At 38.3% G+C, this 23,417-nt stretch overlaps 1 protein-coding gene across 4 annotated transcripts in view; it reads left to right on the top strand.

The window, feature by feature from the left end:
* PEAK1 (pseudopodium enriched atypical kinase 1) overlaps positions 1–23,417 on the top strand; it is a 311,110-nt gene that overhangs the window by 252,175 nt on the left and 35,518 nt on the right. For all 4 annotated transcript variants that reach the window (XR_003969358.1, XM_030317633.1, XM_030317632.1 and 1 more), the window contains one exon: positions 2,767–2,960. Coding sequence is in view for 3 of the 4 variants with exons in the window: in XM_030317633.1 (XP_030173493.1) it covers positions 2,767–2,960 (194 nt within the window). In the remaining variant the exon portion in view is untranslated. The remainder of the gene's footprint in view (positions 1–2,766; positions 2,961–23,417) is intronic.

Below are 23,417 nucleotides of genomic sequence, written 5' to 3'. Positions count from 1 at the left end.
ATCAATTCTCTTTGTGTAGTTCTTGATAGCTGATGATTATTTTAATTGGTGGTTTAATATGCCAGTGTACTTATTTTAACATGTGCTTATGAAAACTAATCTTTATGTGGAATATAGATTGTGTTGTGCTGGTCCTCAAAGAGTTAATAAAACTAGTTTTCACTTTGCTTAGTTTCCCAGAGGTAGTTTGGCACATTTCCCAGACCAAACCCGTAAGGTAAAGGTCAAGGTGCAGTGGATGATATTAAGGTGCAGAATTCGAAACTTGTATCTTACTTGTAGTCCTCCTGAGCTCAGTTGGACCTCGGGTACATCAGAGCTTTAGAACATGATTAACAGACCAAAGAAGGCCCTGTAGAATATCCTTTAATGGGGAATTGTATGAGTGAGTACAGTGGGTGAGTCTTTTACATTTCTTACTTTTTAACATCCATATTTTGTTTTGAGAAGCCCTTAAGAGCACAGAGCTGTGTTTCATGTATGTGGGAACAGGCCCAGGGAATTCCTCACAGTTTAACAGCAGCAAACTCTTGCTGTGGTTTTCACAATAGCTGAGGCTCATTGTACATAGCCCGTTCCTTGGGAGGAAAACAGACAGGTGAGTGTAGAGTTGTGGTTTCTGAACCAACCTTTACCAATCCTTTTTGATAATGGAAAAGAGAGCTTTCTGGTAACAATGAGGAGATTGGGTGAAGAAGGAGAAAAGGCAAGAGCAAGTTTGTGGAGATGAGGAGCCTAAAAACCACATTTTAGGGAATATCTTAAATTGACTCTGAGAAGAGAATGTCCCTTTATATTTATTGCTCTGAAATCAGAAATGGTTTATATGAACTTTTGCCCAGTAAACATCATTTTCCTTCTCCTGCAGCATGTTGATAACTACTTAGTGATCTACATTAAGTGGTGTCCAAGAGAGTCTCAGAAATGTCACTTTCCTTTGTCTTTACTAATGAATGGAAGTAGAGGCCTCTTCTTACCTTAGTTTTATGATCCCTATTATGAGAAACTAGTTTTGTTTGCAGCCCTTCTTTTGGGTTGATGACATAGAGCAGTCCATTTAGAGGCAGCATGCTTTTACTGTGTGAGGCCTCCTTTACATGAACCACCCTACTGGCTGCTGGTAGAGTGGTGCCTTACCAGTGGTGCTTTTCCACTTTACCACTGTCCCTGAGAGTGGTACCATAAAGGAACCATAAAGGATCCTCTAGCTCATTGCTCACTCCCAGTGTATAGAGACCTCTGGCTCTGCCAGTTTTGAAGGAGTATTTTTGAAGTTGAATATCCAGCAGACTTCAAGGCCTGTTTTCTGTTCAGACACATGCATAATTTCCATAATGAAAGATTGATAAGAAGGTACTGCTTCTTCAGATCTACTCCCTCAAATCCACAGGTGATATATGTTCTGATGGCACATGATCAAACCAAGTGCCTCTTTTAAAGAACTTGTAAATATCACCATGATTCACTGCCAATTGAAAATCCAGAAATAACATGTAAACAGTATGTAGGATATTTGCCTCTTTCTCTTTGCCCGCTAAAAAAAAATAATACAGGAAGAAGAGTTGGTGAGTATATGACAGTCTAAGAACACTTTCAGAAACCATTAAAAATGCTTGATTTCTGGGGCGCCTGGGTGGCGCAGTCGGTTAAGCGTCCGACTTCAGCCAGGTCACGATCTCGCGGTCCGTGAGTTCGAGCCCCGCGTCGGGCTCTGGGCTGATGGCTCAGAGCCTGGAGCCTGTTTCCGATTCTGTGTCTCCCTCTCTCTCTGCCCCTCCCCCGTTCATGCTCTGTCTCTCTCTGTCCCAAAAATAAATAAATGTTGGAAAAAAAAAAAATGCTTGATTTCGAATTTATTTTGTTGGATAGCTCAGTGAGATTTCCTAACTAGGCCAGTTTTTTCTACCAACGTTTAATGACCATTTCATCCCCTTGTACTTAATAGCAACAGAATAGATAGGTCAGGTAGAATGGGAACTGGGGAAGAGCTAGCTATACGCAAATGAGCAGGCGGCAGTGAAACAAGATTGGAAACACAGAGTGTTATGGATATGCCACATTGTGGTATGTGGCTAATAGGATATTTCAGATTCATTTTAATAGGTAAGATTAACTAGAATGCAGAACTTTCTTTTCCATTTGCCTTGCTGCTGCATGCATGCATGCAGGCAAAGGTTGATGCTTCTGTCCTCCTGGCAACAAGACTGTCCTGGCCTCAGTTTACCTACTAAGACATTTGCTTAACGTCCTTATTTAGTCTAATCTCAACTTGATTCCTGATCCTTTACTAAATACTTTAGTATGTAGTAAATACTATATACTAAATAAAGTAAATATATAAAGTATTTGATACTTGCTAGAGTGTTATGTACTGTAGTATAGTAAGTATGCTAAATAGTTCACTAAGTGTGTGTGTATTTTGTGTCTAATTAGTGAAGCATTCAGCTTTCTCACCACTATTATCACCGCCTTCTGCCTAAAAAAAAATTTTTCTCTTCTTACCTTCTTATTCTCAAGCTTCCCTCTGAGCTTACCATACCTCCTCTACCAAACTGGATTCTCAATATGTCTGGATCAAGATAAATAGAAGGATCAGCCCGCACGAAGGACTGCTTTCTATTCAGACAAGTATTTGAGCGCTTATGACCCATTGTTATGACTCTAGGGCTAGTTATTTACATTTATGGCAAGTAAATGCCTTCTAAAAATCTAAATTTTAGCAAGACCTTTGAATGCCAGTATAACCATGGTGTGATTTTGTTTCAGTCACAAAACCCATGAAGTGACAGAGGATTTTTCTCCTCGGGATCCAAGATCTGTTGTTGTGAGGGAAGATGATGGAGGCTGTGCTTCTGTCCCAGCAGCATTGCCCCTACCTGAACTGGAAAGGGAAGAGGAAAAAGAAGATGTTTCAGATACTCTTGACATGAATCCCTGTAGTGCAACCTATAGCAACTTAGGTAAGTAAAAATGTCATATAAATAATATTTAAACCTTTCCTTTTTATGCACTATCCAAATGCTATATTTCCCTGGAGAGATGGTTTTTATTGCTGCATGGAGCAAACACTGGACACTAGAGCCATGAATTTTCTTTTTTTTTCCCTATTTTTTAAAGTTTTTATTTAAATTCCAATTAGTTAACATAGTGTAATATTAGTTTCAGTTGTGCAACATAATGATTCAGCCTTTCATATAGCACCAGTGTGGAGCCAGAAATTTTAATTCACATCAGAAAAAGTCCTGGTGTTTACTAGGCATATATTGAACACCTGCTACCATGAGTCCTGTGCCATGTGCTAAGGGTGTGACATGGTCCCTGCCTTGAGGGACTCACCTGGAGGAAAAGAGATGAACTTGTTAATGATTTCAGTATTATATGATAAATGCAGTGATAGAGATACACATGGAATATCTTTTATATTACACAGGGGAGGGTGTCAAAAGATGCCTTCCTAGAGGTAATTCTTGAACTGGTCTAGCTGGTTGACAGAGGGAGGAAAGAGTATTCCAACCCAAAGCAACAACAGGAGCAAAAGCATGGAGGTATGAACCAGCTTGGCGCACATGGACACCACAACCATTTAGTGGTGCTAAAATATGAACTGAAGAGTTAAATGAGATAATGCATTTCAAGCTAAAACCTTAGACTTGTTGCTCTTTGTGATAGTAACCCATCATCAAAAGGTTTTAAGCAGAAGAATAATGTGATTAAATTTGCATTTTAGAACATCTACCCTACAGGCTGCTGTGAGAGGATGGATTAGAAGTGAAGTGTTTGTAGCCTAAAATCTAGTAGTTGGATACTTTGGCACGACCACATGAGAAAGGCCTCAACTAAGATAGTGGGAAGGGGAACAATAGACAGGTTTCAGAGATACTTAAGGGGCAAAATACATAAGGCTTAGTGGTTACTTCGATATGAATGATGTGAAGAATCTGTGATGAATCTATGTCTCAGATTTCTGGCTTGGGGCAAGCTGACTCAAAGAAAGAAGATCCTAATTTTTGGAAGTATTTAAGGAGAGGCTGAAGGGCCATCTCTCAGAGATGCAGTGAAGAAGAATCCTACGAAGAGGGTGGACTAAATGACCTCAAAGGTGCCTGCCAATACAAAGATGATCAGTTTTCCAATCATCTTCACTCTTCTTCCTTGAGTACCCAGTGACTTTCGATCTATCTTCCTTCCTTGAGCATCTCATAGTTTTCCTTTCTTCTAAAAAGCAAAGCCTAGGGCTGGATAAGGATTTCTCATTATTATTCTCCCATGAAGTCAGGAGAGAGGGGAATAGCATGAGTTGGACTACCACATGTGCAGCACTGGCAAGATCCTTATGGACCTCTGACCAACTCTACCAACACTGGTAGAAATCAATGGCGTATAAAAGCATTCTTCTGCCTAGTTTCTCATCTTCTTTCTTTGTCTTTTTCCTTCATCAGGTTTTAGTAAGGAAGAATTATTTTAAGATCAGCTAGTGTAGTTGGAGATAAATGAGCCCTTAAGGCAAAAAGGTTGAGGTAACACTGTAGGAGAAATGCTCTAATACGTCCTTTTGAGAAACTCATTGTAACAACACACATGCAGTTGAAAATACATTCTGTAAGGAAAAGACTTCCATTCTAAGTTCTAGAAGACTTGTATGATTTAGGTGTTGGGGAGAATATATTAGTTTACCCAAGCAACCGTCTTAGATAGCATTTTCCAGTTGGAAGAGATTTTATAGTGAAACAGCTTACTCAACTTTTTCCATTCTTTTATGTTTTATGAAGCATCTTATAAGATGAAAAATTTACTGCTTATTTCCTATAGTATACTCTCAGGCAGCATAATGTATCAGTATATCTTTCAGATGTTCTTACTGCACCAAAATTTCTTTTATGATATCGTCAGTAAAATATATACTAATTTTTACTGATCATATGGCATCTTATGGCATCTCTTTAAAAATATCCATTAGCTGGGGGCACCTCAGTGGCTCAGTTAAGTGTCTAACTTTGGCTCAGGTCATGATTTTACAGTTCATGGGTTTGAGCCCCACATCGAGCTCTGTGCTGACAGCTCGGAGCCTGGAGCCTGCTTCGAATTCTGTGTCTTCCTCTTTCTCTGCCCCTTCCCACCTTGTGCTCTGTCTCTTCCTCTCTCTCAGAAATAAATAAACATTAAAAATACACACACGCGCGCACACACACACTAGCTGGGGTGCCTGGCTGGCTCAGTTGGTAGAACATGCAGCTCTTGATCTCGGGGTTGTGAGTCTGAGACCCATGTTGGGTGTAGAGATTACTTAAAAATAAAAATTAAAAAATCTTTTAATAAAAATCCATCAGCCAACATTAATTAAAGTTACTTATTTTATCTTATTTGTCTTGTCAGTTATGTAGGTAATTAGAAAAAGCTGAGCATTCCTCATATGAGTATTTCAAGTACCTCACATATATTACTCATTTAATCCTCTCAACAACCTTAGGAACTTAGATCCCCATTTTTCAGATGAGGAAAATGAGTCAGAGTGCCTTGCCCCAAGTCACAGAACCAATAAGGACTGCATCAGGATTGGAACTCAGTTGGTCTTAACCTCAACTATAATGGTCATAACCACTAAGTTCTTGTAAAAAACTAAAGGACTGCAGCTGTCTCCCATTTTTGTTTTTGTTTTGTTTTGTTTTGTTTTTCTAAGTCATCTACTCTGAAACACAAAATTTAAGAATTTTTCAAAATATTATGATTACTTAGAATACAAAAAATACTAGATTATAGATGCCCCATCAGAACGATAGCATTCTTTTAGCCTATTGCTTTACTTTTAAAAGTGGTAGGTGATGCTCATAAAATGTTGCCTTATTTTCCTTAAGTGTTTTAAGTGGCTATACTTGATTCCATAGCATATGACACGTCACATGGTTAGTTGCTCCTTTGGGAAGGTCTGTGTGAATAAAACAACTGAGTAATAGATAGGATTGACACCATCAGTTCTACAACTCAGGGGTTTCAATTTTTTTGTTCTTATTTTTTCTCTAATGAAATAAGTATTTTAGATGGCATTTGGAACTTACCTTTTTCAATATTTTCAATAAATCATTTTCAGGAAATTTTAAACTGTCCTTTTAGGTAATTTATTGTGATTTATTTTTTAAAAATCTGTGTTTAAAAACTGAAAGGAAACAATACTTCTTAATGTAATCGCTTTAGAACCTTTCAAATAGTCTAGAACCAATCTAGTACTGCTTGCTTGCTTTTCTTTCTTTCATCTTCTTCTTCTTCTTTTTTTTTTTTTTTTTTTTTTTTTTTTTTTATATGAGGCAGAGGATGGATGGACCAGTGGAAGACATTGACAGAGGAAAGTTAGGGGTTACCATTATTTTTACTGTGGAATTTATTTCTGAAAATTACATTGTAAAGTGGACCTAGGAAGCAGTGTAATATAGTAGAAAAAATCCTAAGTTTGGAAGATCAACCAGATTTTGGTTCATATGACAGCTGTGTCATTGCCCACCTGTATGATCATAGGTCAGCTCTTTAACATCCCTGAGCTTCAGTTTCCTCATCTGAAATGAGAGAATAGTAACATCTGCTTTGTAGGGCTGATTGTAAAAGAACTTGGTATACAGAGGTGCTTCATAATTATAAGTTCCTTTATTTCTTCCCAAAGATATGCTGTTGCTTTCTCCTTCAAATACATTTGATGTGTTAGCCAGAAAGCGTAGAATAAAGTGGAAATAGTTTAAAATGTTTATTAGAAATGTTGAGTAAGCAGGAAAAAGTATATAAATTCAAAAAGTTGTCAGTTGCCTACACAACTAATGACTGAAGTTGTGAATATAATACAGGATACGGGATCCCAAAGTGGCTAACAGGGACCAGAAGACAGATGACAAGTAATAGTAATGTCATTATGACAGATCCAGTTCCCCCAACATCTGCTAATTATAGCAACAAAGGGATACAGTTTGGATTTGTTTTGTAGTCCCCCCACTTCTTAGATAGTTCTGAAAACTAATAAGTTAAAAGAAAAAAAAAAACTCAACTGGAATAGGCTTTAATTACCCAACCTCAGAATCTCCCATTGGACCCCCACCCAGGATACAATGTCGTTACTCCACTGTAGTGTAACAAGAGCTGTTGTGATTCAACCATTCTTTCAAAAAGCTACTAATTTATGCAAACCATACCTTAGAACCATCTTTTTTCATTTTAGAGATCATTCACTGTGGTTAATGGGTGCCTTTTTCCTTGTCTTTAACATAAATAAAGCAAACTTTATTTTGTTTAAATTGGTTTAATTATTAGATTCTAGGGCTTGCCCTATCCAATACAGTCAGTAGCTACTAACCACATCTGGCTATTTACATTTACATTCCTTAGAATATAAATAAAAATTCAGTTTCTTAGACTCACTAGCAACGTTTCAAGTACTCAGGAGCTGCAGGTGGCTAGTAACTACTGTGTTGGACATGCACATATAGAACATTTCTGTCATCACAGAAAGTTCTGTTAGACAGCACTGTTTTAAAGAATCAGTTAAAAAAAAAAAAAGAATCAGTTATTTGGGGGATTTGTATTTGTCTTATTGTGTTGTCTACTAACAAAAGTCATATTGGTCTTTATGTAACTTGAAAACTCTTTTTTTTTTAATATATGAAATGTATTATCAAATTGGTTTCCATACAACACCCAGTGCTCATCCCAAAAGATGCCCTCTTCAATGCCCATCACCTACCCTCCCACCCCCCATCAACCCTCAGTTTGTTCTCAGTTTTTAAGAGTCTCTTATGCCTGGCTCTCTCCCACTCTAACCTCTTTTTTTTTTCCTTCCCCTCCCCCATGGGTTTCTGTTAAGTTTCTCAGGATCCACATAAGAGTGAAACCATATGGTATCTGTCTTTCTCTGTATGGCTATTTCACTTAGCATCACACACTCCAGTTCCATCCATGTTGCTACAAAGGGCCATATTTCATTCTTTCTCATTGCCACGTAGTACTCCATTGTGTATATAAACCACAATTTCTTTATCCATTCATCAGTTGATGGACAAAGCCTAAATGTCCATCAACTGATGAATGTAACTTGAAAACTCTTTAAGAAGGTTGCCTCTTACAGAGTGTTGATTTTACGCTGAGTGATGGTGATAGGAGATCACTGAACAAACTCTGATCTATAACATCTTAATCAACCCCAAACTGAATTTAGCAGGGTATCAGCCACCCAAAATGATCTCCCAAAGAAATGATAGAATGTTTTTTCAATCAGACCTTCAACATTTTCCCCATGTTTCTTATGTCTATCTCAAGATGTCTAGGAGAAATATTGCTAGTTTTTTATGTGGCACACCCCACTACTTTATCAGCCTAGTAAAATCAGGAGCTCATAATAACTTCTACTCTGTTAGAAATAAATCAGTGGCTTTAGCTCTCCTTGATTCACTTTGTAATTGAGTACTCTTTACATTCGTTTTTAGAAAGATCTATCAAGTCTCTATGTACAGATTCTTGGCTTGCTCTTCTTTCTGTGTGCCTAAAACCTAGCACATTATCTAAAACATGTGGTAGCTACTAAGAACATGTTTGAATGAATGAACCAAAAGTGAATTTGGCATTTGACTTTATAATATTCCCAGATTAGGGGAAGTTAAGCCCTTCTTAAGGAAAGGAGGAAATTTCATATAGGAAAGTTTCAAGTCCCAGTTTATGTGTTCTATTAATCAGTTGATGTTGTGTTTTTTTTTTCTAATACAGGCATATCTCAGAGATATTGCAGGTTCTGTTCCAGACCACCACAGTAAGACAAATACTACAACAACGCAAATCTAATCAATTTTTTGGTTTCCCAGTGCATGTAAAAGTTATGTTTATACCATAGTGTAGTCTGTTAAAAGTGCAATAGCATTATATCTAAAAAATATTATGAATATCTTAAGAGATACTTTATTGCTAAAAAATGCTAACCATCATATAAGCTTTCAGTAGTCATAATCTTTTTGCAGGTAGAAGGTCTTGTTTGATGTTGATGGCTGCTGACTGATCAGAGTGGTGGGTGCTGAAGGCTGGAGTGGGTGTGGCAATTTCTTAACGTAAGACAAACACTGCACAACTTTCAAAATTGGAACCAATCTTCTCAAACCCTGCTGCTGCTTTATCAACTAAGCTTATGTCATATTCTAAATCCTTTGTTATCATTTCAACAATCTTCACAGCATCTTAATCAGGAGCAGTTTCCATCTCAAGAAACCACCTTCTTTGTTCATCCCTAAGAAGCAAATCCTCATCCATTAAAGTTCTATCATGAGATTGCAGCCATTCCGTCCCATCTTTAGGCTCCATTTCTAGTTCTCTTGCTATTTTCACCACATCTGCAGTTACTTCCTCCACACAAGTCTTGAACTCCTGAAAGTCCTCTATGAGGGTTGGAATCCACTTCTTCCAAATTCCTGTTCATGTTGGTATTTTGACCTCTTCCCATGAATCAGGAATGTTCTTAATGGTATCTAGAATGGTGAATCCTTTCCAGAAGGTTTCCAATTTGCTTTTCCCAGATCCATGGGGGAATCATTATGGCAGCTATAGCTTTACATAACAAGACTTGAAAGTCAAAATTACTCCTCGATCCATGGGTTGCAGAATGGATGTTATGTCAGCAGGCATGAAAACAACTTTAATCTTGCTGTACACCTCCATCAGAGCTCAGGTGACCAGGTGCATTACAAGATATTACAAACATATTTTGAAAGGAATTTTTTCCTGAGCAATATATCTAAACAGTAGGCTTAAAATATTCAGTAAACCATGTTATAAACAGATATTCTGTCACCCAGACTTTGCTGTTCCATTTATAGAACATAGGCGGAGGTGATTTAGCTTATCTTAAGGGCTTTATGGTATTTGGAAGGGTGAATGAGCACAGGCTTCAACTTAAAGCAGCTGGATGCAACTTCATCAGCTGCATTATTCCCTAACAAGAGAGTTAGCCTGCCCTGTGAAACTTTGAAGCCAGGTAGTGACTTCTCTCTAGCTATGAAAGTCTGAAATGACATCTTTTTAATATATACATTGAAAATCTGTTGTTCAGTGTAGCCACCTTCTTCAATTATCTAGCTAGATCTTACGGATAAGCTGCAGCTTCTACGTGCGCACTTGCTGCTTCACCTTATTTAACCTGACTTCACCTTGCTTAGATTTATGGAGACAGCTCCTTTTCTTAAACCTTATGAACCAATCTCTGCTAGCTTCCAACATTTCTTCTGCAGCTTCCTCACCTCTAGCCTTCTTAGAATTGAAGAGAGATGGGGCTTTGCTCTGGATTAGTCTTTGGTTTAAGGGAATGTTGTGGCTAGTTTGATCTTTTCAGATCACTAAAATTTCTTCATATCAACAATAAGACTGTTCTACTTTCTTATCATGTGTGTGTTCACTAGAGTAGCACTTTTAATTTCCTTCAGGTTTTCCTTTGCATTCGCAACCTGACAAACTCATGCAAGAGCCCTAGCTTTCAGCCTACCTCAGTTTTCAATATACCTTCCTCACTAAGCTTAATTATTTCTAGCTTTTGATTTAAAACGAGGGATGTGCCTGGGTGGCTCGGTCAGTTAAGCGTCCGACTTCGGCTCAGGTCATGATCTCACGGTCCGTGGGTTCGAGCCCCATGTCGGGCTCTGTGCTGACAGCTCAGAGCCTGGAGCCTGTTTCAGATTCTGTGTCTCTCTCTCTCTGTGACCCTCCCCCGTTCATGCTCTGTCTCTCTCTGTCTCAAAAATAAATAAACGTTAAAAAAAATAAAATAAATAAAATAAAATGAGGGATGTGCAACTCTTCCTTTCACTTAAAACTTAGAGGTCAATTTAAGGTTATTAATTGACCCAATTTCAATAGTGCTGTGTCTCGGGGAATAGGGAGACTGAGGAAAGGGAGAAAGACCAGGGAACAGCTGATGAGTGGAGCAGTCAGAACACATTTAACCTATTAAGTTTGTTATCTTATATGGGTGTGGTTTGTGGTGCCACAAAACAATTACAGTAGTAGCATCAAAGATCACTGAGCACAGACCACCGTAACAAATGTAATAATAATGAAAAAGTTTGAAAAATTGCAAGAATAACTAAAATGTGACACAGACACAAAGTAGCAAATGCTGTTAGAAAAATGGCACCAATAGACTTACTGGATGTAGCATTGCCACAAAGCTTCAGTTTGTAAATAGCAAACAAAAAAACGCAGTATCTGCCAAACACAGTTGAACAACGTATGCCTGTATGAGGCTTAATCCAGAGGTTTCCTAGGTCAGGAGTTACCTAAACCAGGCCTCAGGCTCCTTTCTACATAGCCCCACAAGAAAAGATCCACATTTAAAAAAAATTTTTTTTTTAATTTTATTTAAATCCAAGTTAGTTAACACATAGTGTAATAATGGTTTCAGGAGTAGAATTTAGTAATTCATTGCTTACATGTAACAACACCCAGTGCTCCTCCCAGCAAGTGCCTATTACCCATTTAGCCCATCCCCTACCCAACACCTCCCCAGCAACCCTCAGTTTGTTCTCTGTAATTTAAGAGTCTCTTATGGTTTGCCTCCTTCTCTGGTTTTATCTTGTATTTCCTAACCTTTCCCTATGTTCATCCGTTTTGTTTCTTATCCACGTTTGAATAAAATCATAGGATATTTATCTTTCTCTGACTGACTTAGCATAATACATTCTAATTCCATCCATGCTGTCTCAAATGGCAAAATTTCATTCTTTCTGATGGCCGAATACTATTCCATTGTGTGTGTGTATATATACACATACACACACACACACACACACACACACACACATATCTATACCACTTCTGTATCCATTTGTTAGTCGGTGGACATTTGGCTCTTTCAAAATTTTGGCTTTATTGATAGTGCTGTTATAAACATTGAGGTGCATGTACCCCTTCAAATCAGCATTTTTGTATCCTTTGGATAAATACCTAGTAGTGCAATTGCTGGGTCATAGAATAGCTCTATTTTTAATTTTTTGAGGAACCTCCATACTGTTTTCCAGAGTGGCTGTACCAGTTTGCATTCCCAGTAGCAGTGCAAAAGGGTTCCCCTTTCTCTGCATCCTTGCCAACATCTGTTGCTTCCTGAGTTGTTAATTTTAGCTATTCTGACAGGTGTGAGGTGGTATCTCATTGTGGTTTTGATTTGTATTTCCCTGATGATGAGTGATGTTGAGCATCTTTTATTTGTCTCTTAGTTACCTGAGGTTTCTTTGGAAAAGTGTCTATTCATGTCTTTTGCCCATTTCTTCACTGGATTATTTGTTTTTGGGGTGTTGAATTTGATAAGTTCTTTATAGATTTTGGATACTAACCCTTTGCCCATACTGATATGTCATTTGCAAATATCTTGTCCCATTCTGTCAGTTGCTTTTTAGTTTTGTTGATTGTTTCCTTTGCTGTGCAGAAACTTTCTATATTGGTGAGGTCCCAATAGTTCATTTTTGCTTTTGTTTCCCTTGCCACTGGAGACATGTCTAGTAAGAAGTTGCTGTGGCTGATGTCAAAGAGGTTGCTGCCTGTTTTCTCCTCTAGGATTTTGATGGTTCCCTGTCTTACATTTAGGTCTTTCATCCCTTTTGAGTTTACTTTTGTGTATGGTGTAAAAAAGTGGTCCAGGTTCATTAAGATTGAATTTTTAAGTAATCTCCACACCCAATACAGGGCTCAAACTTACAACCTTGACATCAAGAGTCACATGCTCTACTGACTGAGCCAGGCAGGCACCTCTCTTCCTTTTTTATCTTACTTACCTGGAGCATCTACTTAAGGTGCTACCTTTCAAACACTGAAAGAAAACATCTAAAAGTCTTCTATCTCCAGAACTTCCTTTGGCAGTGTATTGATCCTCAGCATTAAATGTTAAGAGATGAGAAGTGCCTGGCTGGCTCAGTCAGTGGAGCATGCAACTGTTGGTCTCAGGGCTGTGATTTTGAGCCCCACATTGGGTGTGGAAATTACTTAAATCTTTAAAAAAATGTTAAGAGCTACGTGTACTTAAAAGAGTGCCATTTCGTGGCTGGCCTTGATGTTGTAATTATGGAATAATGTCATCATAAATAGAAGCTTTAAAAAAATAATTCAACAAATAATTATTGAGGAACTTCTATGGGCCAGATATTATTCTACACAATTCAAAGTTAGTGATTTGAAGGGCTCCTGGGTGACTTAATCGGTTGAGCATCTGACTGTTGGTTTCAACTCAGGTCATGATCTCACAGTTTTGTGGGTTTGAGCCCTGCGTTGGGCTCTGTGCTGGCAGCACAGAGCCTGCTTGGGATTCTCTGTCTCCCTCTCTCTCTGCCTTTCCCCTGCTCACTCTGTGTCTCTCAAAATAAATAAATAAACTTAAAAAAAAACTTAAAAAAAACAAAATTAATGATTTGAAACAAAGATTAAAGAATTGCACATTTTTAGATTACCCGGATGTTCACAAAAATAAAACAAAACCTGAGACTGACTACTTTGAACATTTGTTTGAGCATTTGTTGTACTTCCCAAAAATATAATTATTTCTATTTAAAAAGAAATCGTAGACTCCCTGTCTTTTAGCTTAGCTGCATTCACATTTAAAAATAGTTTCCCATATACTGGAATTAGTTGGCAGAGCGCAATATTCAAATTACTTAGATAACTTACCCCTCAAATAAATAATCTCTGTTCTTGGAGAGGTTTTCAAATGAGAGTCTACAAAAATTGAGTCTGTCAGCTGCTATGCCACTGACATTCTTTTAAGTGGTCACTATATCTCTTTATTTGAGGCTATACCTAAAATGGTCTTTGGAGGTCAGCTTTGTTTTATCATTTGGCATGAAGTTGATGTCCCCTGGGGTTTGCCAGTTGGTGCCTCCATTTCACTGTAGTGGGACCCTTCCTCCTAGGTTGCTGACGCCTGCTGCCAGGAGATGATATAGTGAGTGCTAGGCTCAGCCAGTGAGAGGCCTACTCACTTGACAAGGCTGGTGCACAGTGGTATGTGACATCTATATTTATAAACCGCAGTGCATTATTTCCCAGTTTGGAGATGGTTGTCTCTTCCTTTGTCCTCTCTTTGCCTGTTCTCATTTATATTACTTGCCATGAGCCCTGGGGGAAAAAATTAGGGGTGAAATTACAATTTAAGTGGAAAAAATATGTTATATTTATTTGGGTTTTAGTACTTTCATTCAGCAAACATTTGTCAAACAGTAACTATCTGCTGGGGACAAAGCTGGGTGCTGGAAATAGCAATGCTATCTCCAAGGACTCTTGGTCAGTCTTTAGGAAAGATAGACATGGGCTGGACTCTTAGGAGCTCCTGTGCTAGTTGCTTTGAGGCAGGTATTTAATGGTTTACTGAAAGCCTCTGCCTGAAGCAGTCTAGGAGAGGTGGGGGGGGGGTGGTCACTTAGGTTTTGAGCAGAGCTTAAAAGAAGAGTAACTACTCTGACACATTGACAAGCAAGGGAGAACATTGCAGGTAGAGAGAAGTGTATGTACAAATCCTAGACCTTAGTAGAGCAATGAATGTTCAATTAACTATAGGTAATGAATCAGAGTAGATTAAGTACAGAGTGAAAGGGGGCAGAGTAGGTAGGGGAGATAAAACAATGAAAAAGGAAGGGTAGATCATAAATGTTATGTATACGTCACAATGAGTATACTTTTTTTTTTTTTTTTTTTTTTTTTTTTCAGAGAGAGCAAGCAGGGCAGAAGGGCAGAGGGAGAGGGAATCTTAAGCCCGCTCCACACTCAGCATGGAGCCCAATGTGGGGCTTGATCCCACAATCCTGGGATCATGACCTCAGCTGAAATCAGGAGTCAGACTGAGCCATCCATCTGCTCCAGTATATCTTTTATCTGTAGGAAATGGAGAGCCACTGAAAATTTATGAATAAAAGGACATGATCAGGATTTTTAAAAGATCATTCTGGGATCTACCTATGAGATAATTGGAGGCAGAGAGACCAACCAGGAGACCATGACATTCCTGTCTTACTGAAATGAAGAGTTAATTATACTTATTAGTATACTGCTCTTGTCCAAATGTGTCATCATTAAGTGCCTTTAATCCCTAGCACCCCAAGATGGTAATGACTGTCAGGTCTTAAGCAAACATTTGCTGTGGTTTGTCCCTAGTGTGTCTTCAGTGGTAGTGCCTTTCAGCACATGTCTGTAATGTTGGAGTTATTATTTTGAGTTGTTCAGTATTCAATCATCTTTAAGATGTTGATCTTTAGAAATAATATTTTTCATATTTCCTTTCTACTTATTATACCAATCTTATAAGTTTTAAGAGTCCTATATCAATCATTCTCCTTCCTGAGGAGTTTTAAACACCCTTTTGGCTTCTTCAGAGTGTCATTAAATTATTCCCTTTTAATTCATCTTTCATCATTTACTTTACAGAGTGTGATATAGGGGCTAATCTGTCAGTCCAAAGACATTTTTAAGTGGGGAGACAGTAAAGAGATAGAGTAAGGAAGCTCAAAAAGAGGGGAAAGTAAGGTTTGAATGCAGTTTAGTCAAACGTATTTGTCCAAAAGAACTTTTTTAGTTTATAGCAAGGCAAGATTTAGAACCCAATATATTTTTTTTCTGTTTAGAGAGCTGGTATGCCACAAAAATGTAGAGTATGTGATGTTATATCAGGACTGCTGAAAGCTGAGCTTAGTGTCTGGTCCCAGAGGCTTGAGAGGAATGTACAGGATTAAAAGTTTAAAATAAAAACAGCCAAGATACCAAGCTTTTAAAACACTGACCCTGATGACTGGAATTCAGTTAGGAGAACTTGTCTTTCTTAGGGAAAAAAATAAAAACACGAGACACTTGTAGACGTGGGAGAATGGGTTGACCTATTTGCACGGGCTGTGGAATGCTCATGGTTTCATTAGAAATGCAGAAGTTTCTGAGTCTCATGTGGAATCTCCACAGCTCCCAGGAGATCTTTGCGAAGAGGAACCACTATTAACTTTCTTTATTTCCTTGCTGCCTTGGCTGTCCATTTTCATTTTGGAGTGATGAGCAACTCTTCTGACTTTGCATCCGTCAGTCGGTAGCCGTTTCCTGCCCAGCTACTGTGTGTGTCACATTGCACCAGGTTCTGAGGGCGTGTAAAAAAATACACATGTTGTAAAAGGCTAAAAATGCCGTAATAGAGCAAAAAGTGCTAAGACAGCAAGAGGAAGAAGTGAGGGTTCCCAGTCTGGAGGGGAGGGGTAGAGAATAGGGAGGCTTCAGTGGAGAAGGGCCATCTGAGCTGGGCTACAACAGAATACCTTTACTACAGCAGAGGCGTAGAAAAAAAATTTTGGAGCATATTCAAAGAACAGGAAGCGAGTGTTCATGTGGGAGAGTAGATGAGAAATAGTGATAGATAAGACTGAGAGCCTTGACCAGCTTGCTGAGGAGTTTGGACTTTGTTCTATAGGTGGCGGAAAGTGGCATGATCAGCCCTCTTCCACCTCCTCTGATAAGAATTAAAGAGCTGCTGATTGTGATAGACTTTGTCTCACTTGATGGTTCTGAGGTCTTTTTTTTTTTTTTTCTTTTTAAGTACTTTGGGAACTCATTCCTTCCATGTCTGAGATTATTTTTGGTTGTTCTGATTTGGAGAAATTGGTAGAAAATGACACCCATAAAGTTTCTTCTAGGGATGTGGAAAGGGCAAGAATAAGTTTGTGTTTCTAGTTTTTCCATTTATTCATTAATACCTTCCTTCCTTTTTTTTCTTCCTTTTTTTTCCTTCTTTCCTTCCATTCTCCTCAGCCAGATTCTTTGCTTGATCCTGGGTATGCAAATGAGACCCAGTGTCTGCCCTCAGTGAGCAACACCAGTGGGGAATTTAGACAGGGGCACAAGTCAAGTATTGTCAGTACTTGGAGAGAAGTGTTCACAGGATATATATGAGGTCCCAAGAAAAAGAGGTCAATTTCGGGGAGTAGAATAAGAAACACTTCTCAGAGGCAGAATGTTTAAAGATGAGAGGAGAGGGAAACCATTCCTGGAAGAGGGTTAGCATAAGTGGAGATCCAGAGCATGAAGTAGCCAAGAGTGCTAAGGAAACTGCAAGCAAGTTGGTAGCTCTGACTTACGATGCAAGATGAAATGCTACAAGAAAAATAGGTACAGCCAGGGCTGGGTCATTAAGCGCTTGCTTTCTGTGCTTGAGCAAAGAAAACTCTGTTCTCAGGATCAAGTCCAAATTCTCAATGACAATTTTTTTAAGTAGAGGAGTGCCACAATCAGCTTTGGTGTTCAAAAAAAAAAAAAAAATCTCTGTAATGGCCAGCGTGGTGAGGGAGGCAAAACTAGAGACAGTGATAACAGGGGACTGTCACAGTAGTCAAGCACAGACGATAAGGTGCTGGTGCAGTTCACTGCTTGTAAGCCTTCTCCATCACACTTCATCTCTGAAAGGTCTGGGTCAGCAAGTGGAAAGTAAAGGTTTGTTTGAAAGCCTATTTCTGTCATGTTGTGAATAAACTATGTTCTGACTTCTCACATTAACTGAGGTAAAATAGGGCTGGGGCAGCTCTGGGAAGGAGGCTCACTATCATCACAGGAAGAGTACAATTAATACCGAGCCCCTCCATCCCTGGTGATGTTAAGGGCACAGAGGAATGGGAAGAAGTGACTAGAAACTGGATTTATGGTAGTTTCTAAGAATGAATTGTCGATTTTCTTTATTGAGATATAATTTACATACCATAAGATTCAGAGGGTGCAATTCCATGAGTTTTAGTAGAACTTTACAACTATCACCAGTATCTAATTCCAGCACATTTTTATCACCCTAAACAGAAACCAGTCTCTCTCCATTTCCATTCTCCGCATCCCATAGCAGTCACTAATCTACTTTCTGTCTGTAGGGATTTACATATTTCTGGATATTTCATGTAAGTGGAATCATACCATATGTGGGCTTTTGTGACTGGCTTCTCTCACTTAGCATATTTTCAAGGTTCATACAGGTTGTAGCATGTATCAGCACTAATTTTCTTTTTATGGCTGAATATTCCTTTGTTTATCCATTCATCAGTTGATGGACATGTGGGTTGTTACTCCTTTTTTGCTATTAGGAATAATGTTACTAAGAATATTTATGTGTAAGATTTTATGTGGACATATGTTGTCACTTCTCTTGGATATATATGTAGGAGTGGAAATCCAGGATCACGTAGTAACTTGGTTTTACTTTTTGAGTAACTACCAAACTATTTTCCAAAGTGATTGCACCATTTTAGAGTCCTACTAGCAATGTGTGAGGGTTTGAATTTCTCCATATCCTCACAAACACTTGTCCATCTTTTTTATTAGAGCTGACTTAGTAGATGTGAAGTGGTCTCTCATGGTTTTGGTTTTGGTTTTGGTTTGCATTTACCTAATGGGTAGTGATGTTGAGCATCTTTCTATGTGCTTATTGGCCATTTGTTTACCTTCTTTGGAGAAATGTCTGTACATACCCTTTTTTCCACTTGTAATGGGTTTTTTATCTTTTTATTATAAATTATTTACAAATTCTGGATATAAGTCTCTTACCAGATACATGATTTGCACATATTTTCTCCCATTCTGTGGGTTGTCTTTTCACTTTCTTAAAGTTGTCCTTTGAAGCACGAAAGTTTTTAATTTTTATGAATTCCAATTTATTATTTATTTTTTTGCTTGTGCTTTTAGGTGTCATATCTACAAAATCATGGCCTAATCCAAGGTTGAAAAGTGTATTCCTATGTTTTCTTCTAAGAGTTTTATAGTTTTCATTCATATGTTGAGATGTTTGCAATATTTTGAGTTACTTTTCGCATATACTATAAGGTAGGAGTTCAACTTCATTCTTTTGCATATGGATATCCAGGTGTTCCAGCACTATTTTTTGGAAAGACTGCTATTTCCCTATTGAATTGTCTTGGTGTCCTTGTTGGAAATTAGCCATAAATATATAGGTTTATTTCTAGACTTTCAATTCAGTTCCACTCATCTTTATTTCTATTCTTAGTACACACAATCTTTTTTTTTTTTAATTTTTAATTGAGGTATCGTTGACATACAATATTTATATTAATTTTAGGCGTACAACATAGTGATTCAACATTTATATACATACAAAATGCTCACCTGTGGGGGATAAGCTTAGGAATCCCCTGGGCTTACACCAATGGGTTAACAAGGCATAAAGAAATACAAAGTCATAAAATGCTTACATCCAAGATGGGTAGACCAAATTGGCACCCCAGGAATGGGGGGGCAAAGGCACCCCAAAATAGAAAGGGGGTGCAGAGCCCCTAGACTAGAGAGGGTGGGGCAAAGGCCCAAAATAGGAATGGGCCACAAAGGTGCCCAATACATAGGTATATGAAATAAACAAGATTAGATATTCAGGGTGGAAGCACCCCCAATATAGTACTATAGCAGAAAAGCTGCTTTCACAGGAGGATAGGGCCAAGTTAAGTAAATTGGTGAATTGGACTGTGGACCACTGTGCTGCAGGCCAAGCAGCTCAGAGCGGAGATGGTTCACAAAAGAAAAGGTGCCTTATTAACCCTGAGGTTATTTCCCCTATATGTCTTATCCCCTAGGCTAGTAAAGATAAACAGGCATGGCGCCTCCTGTCTGCCATTAACAACCATCTACCCATCTGCTTGGTGCCAGGATTTTGTTTTATATTGACCCAAACCCCAAACACTGTATATCTTCAAAATACCCCTTTTCCCTCATGTCCCCAAGTTAATGTTCACAGTTTCTTTGTCTCTTTGTGCGTGCCCATCACATTTGTAAGCCTTCTGATCTTAATAAATACAGGGCAGGGGCGCCTGGGTGGCGCAGTCGGTTAAGCGTCCGACTTCAGCCAGGTCACGATCTCGCGGTCCGTGAGTTCGAGCCCCGCGTCAGGCTCTGGGCTGATGGCTCAGAGCCTGGAGCCTGTTTCCGATTCTGTGTCTCCCTCTCTCTCTGCCCCTCCCCCGTTCATGCTCTGTCTCTCTCTGTCCCAAAAATAAATAAACGTTGAAAAAAAATTAAAAAAAAAAAATACAGGGCAAGGACCCTTATTTGGGGCTTTTGTGTTTTCCCGGACATCAGCCATCTCTCGCTTTAATCCTGCATCTGCTCTTTTGCTGGCCAAAAGAGAACTTTAGACTTAGAGTCTATGACACTCACCAAGTGTAGTTACCATCTGTCATCATATAAAGTTATTACAATATTATTGACTACAGGGGCACCTGGGTGGCCCAGTCAGTTAAGCATCTTACTCTTGGTTTCGTCTCAGGTCATGATCTAGTGGTTCATGAGTTCAAGCCCCGCATCAGGTTCTGTACTAACAGCACAGATCCTGCTTGGGATTCTCTCTCCCTTTCTCTCTGCCCCTCCCCTGCTTACATGCCATCTCTCTTTCTCTCTATCCCTCAAAAATAAACATTTTTTTTAAATGGCCATTTACAGTATTATTGACTACATTCACTATGCTGTATTTTTCATCTCTGTGACTATTTTATAACTGAAAGTTTGTACCTCTTAATCCCTTTCACCTGTTTTGGCTATTCCCCCAACACACAGTACATACAATCTTGATTATTTTAGTTTTGAAGTAAGTTTTGAAATCAGGAAATGTGAGCTCTCCAACTTTTTCTTTTTCAAGATGTTCTTTGCTTACTCTAGTTCCATTGTATTTCCATATGAATTTTAGTATCATTCTGTCAATTTCTGCAAGAAAACCAGCTGGGATTTTGATAGGGATTACATTAAATCTTCAGAACAATTTGGAGAGTATTTCCATCTTAACATATTAAGTCTCTGATACGTGAACATAAGATGTCTTTCCATTTATTTAGGTCCTTAATTTCTTCAGTGCTGTTGGGTAGTTTCCAGTGCATAAGTCTTGCCTTTCTTTTGTTAAGTTTATTCCTAAATACTTTATTGTTTTTGATGATATTATAAATGGAATTGTTCTTTAATAATAATTTTTTGATTGTTCATTGCTAGTGTATAGAAATACAATTGTTTTATACAGATCTTATATCTTGCAACCTTGCTGAATTGATATATTAGTTCTAATAATTTTTTGTGAATTCCTTAGGCTTTCCTATATGCAAGATTATGTTACCTTTGAAAACAGATAATTTTACTTCTTCTCCAATCTGGATGTTTTTGTTTCTTTTTCTTTCCTAATTGCCCTGGCTAGGCCTTTCAGTGAAATGTAGAATAGAAGTGACAAGAATGGAAATCCTTGTTTTATTCCTGATCTTAGTGGGGAAATACCGAGTTTTTTACCATTAAGGATGATGTTTGCTTTGGGGCTTTCGTAGGTGCCCTTTATCAGGTTGAGAACGTTCTCTCCTTTGCCCAGTATGTTCAGTGTTTTGTCATGGAAAGGTGTTGGATTTTCTCAAATGCTTTTTCTATATCTATTAAAGTGACCATGTAAGGTTTTTTCCCCTCCTTTATTCTGTTTGCATAGTGTATTCCATTGATTAACTTTCAGATGTTAAAACCAAGCATGCATTCCTGGGACAAATCTAAGTTTGTCATGGTGTATAATCCTTTTTATATGTTGCTAGATTCAGTTTGCTAGTATTTTGCAAAGATTTCTGTGTCTGTATTCATAAGGGATATTAGTATCTAGTTTTCTTATGAATGCCCTTGTCCGATTTTGATGTGTAGGTAATACTGGCTTCATAGATTTCAAGCTGGGAAATGCTCCCTCCCCTTCTATTTTTGGAAGAGTTTGTGCAGGATTGATATTAATTCTTCTTCAAACATTTGCTAGAATTCATCAATGAAGCCATGTTGCCCTGGACTTTCCTTTGTGGGAATATTTTAAATTAATAATTCAGTATCTTTTCTTGTTATAGGTACCTCTGTAAGTTTACCACTTAATTCTCTTTCAGCTCTAATTTATTTTTTTAGTCATTCAAGAAACATTATTGAACATCTTTTACATCCAGGCCCTGTCCTGATATAGAGGATACAATAATGAATAAAGCAAAGTCCTGGCCTTCTTAGCATTCTCATTTTTCTTTGTCTCTCTCCTTCTTATGCTGTATGTATATATGTGTGTGTGTGTGTGTGTGTATACATTTTTTTGTTTGTGTTTATATGCAATATAGTTCTGTTCCTTACAAAAAAAATATCTATTTGCTACATGCCATTGGTGGAGAAAGGTGGACCTTAGGTTTGCTGTATGTATTGTGTTAGTTTGTATAAACTTCTGGGTGTTCTTGGAGAGAGTTGCATGAATGGGAAATGGACTATATTGTCATTACCATCACAGTTTATATTTGTGCCCACCCTTGGCATTGCTACAAGGACATGATTTTCATAAAAACAAACCACCATCTTTATTCATTATCACTCTCAGGTCCGTGCAGTGCCTTCTATTCTATCTGACCTTCAGTAGGAGCATGTATTAGTTTCATAGGGCTGCTGTAACAAACTTCCATGAAGTAAGTGCCTGAAAACAAGAGAAATTTATTCTCTCGCAGTTTTGGAGGCTAGAAGTCTAAAATCCAGCTGTTAGCAAGGCCATGGTTTCTCTGAAGCTCTGGATAGAACCCTTTGCTTCTTCTCCCTAGCATCTGGTGGTGCCATTGATCCTTGACATCCTTGGCTTGCTGCTGCATTGTTCCACTCTCTGCCTCTGTTGTCACATGGCATACTCTCTTTTGTCTCTTTTTACATGATGTTTTCCTCTTTTTATGAGGGCACCAGTCATATTGGGTTAAGGCCTACCCTAGTGACCTGATCTTAACTTGATTACCTCTGCAACGACTCTATTTCTAAATCAGGTTACATTCACAGGTACCAGGGTTTATGACTTCAACATTTGGGGGGAGAGAACGTAATTCATCCCATAACAGAGCATTATACTCTCATTCTGAGATAGTTAATGGAGGCCTCATTATTTTAATAACATTACTAATTATAACAACTGCTATAAAAAGTTCCATAGTGTATTTCTCTTTCTTTAAAAAATAATGTTGGGGCACCTGGGTGGCTCAGTCAGTTAAGTGTCTGACTTCAGCTCAGGTCATGATCTCACAGTTCACAAGTTCAAGCCCTGCATTGGGCTCTGTGCTGACAGCTCAGAGCCTGGAGAGAGAATCCTTTGGATTCTGTCTCTCTCTCTCTCTCTCTCTCTCTCTCTCTCTCTCTCTCTCAAAAATAAATAAAAAACATTTAAAAAAAAAAATAATGTCTCTCTCCATTATACAATAAGCCCAAAAGGTGTCATTGATCACACACGTGTATGTTTTTTTAGTATAGTTGACGCACAATATTACTTTAGTTTCAGGTGTACAACATAGTGATTCAACAAGTTTATACGTTATGCTTTGTTCACAAGTGTAGCTACTGCCTCTCACCATACATCACTGTTACAGTGTCATTGACTTTCTTCCTTATGTCTTGCCTTTTGTTCCATG

This window comes from Lynx canadensis, chromosome B3 (assembly GCF_007474595.2).
Source record: "Lynx canadensis isolate LIC74 chromosome B3, mLynCan4.pri.v2, whole genome shotgun sequence".
Lineage (NCBI taxonomy): Eukaryota > Metazoa > Chordata > Mammalia > Carnivora > Felidae > Lynx > Lynx canadensis.
Note: the sequence above shows the minus strand (reverse complement) of the source record. Positions and strands in the feature narration are given on the sequence as shown.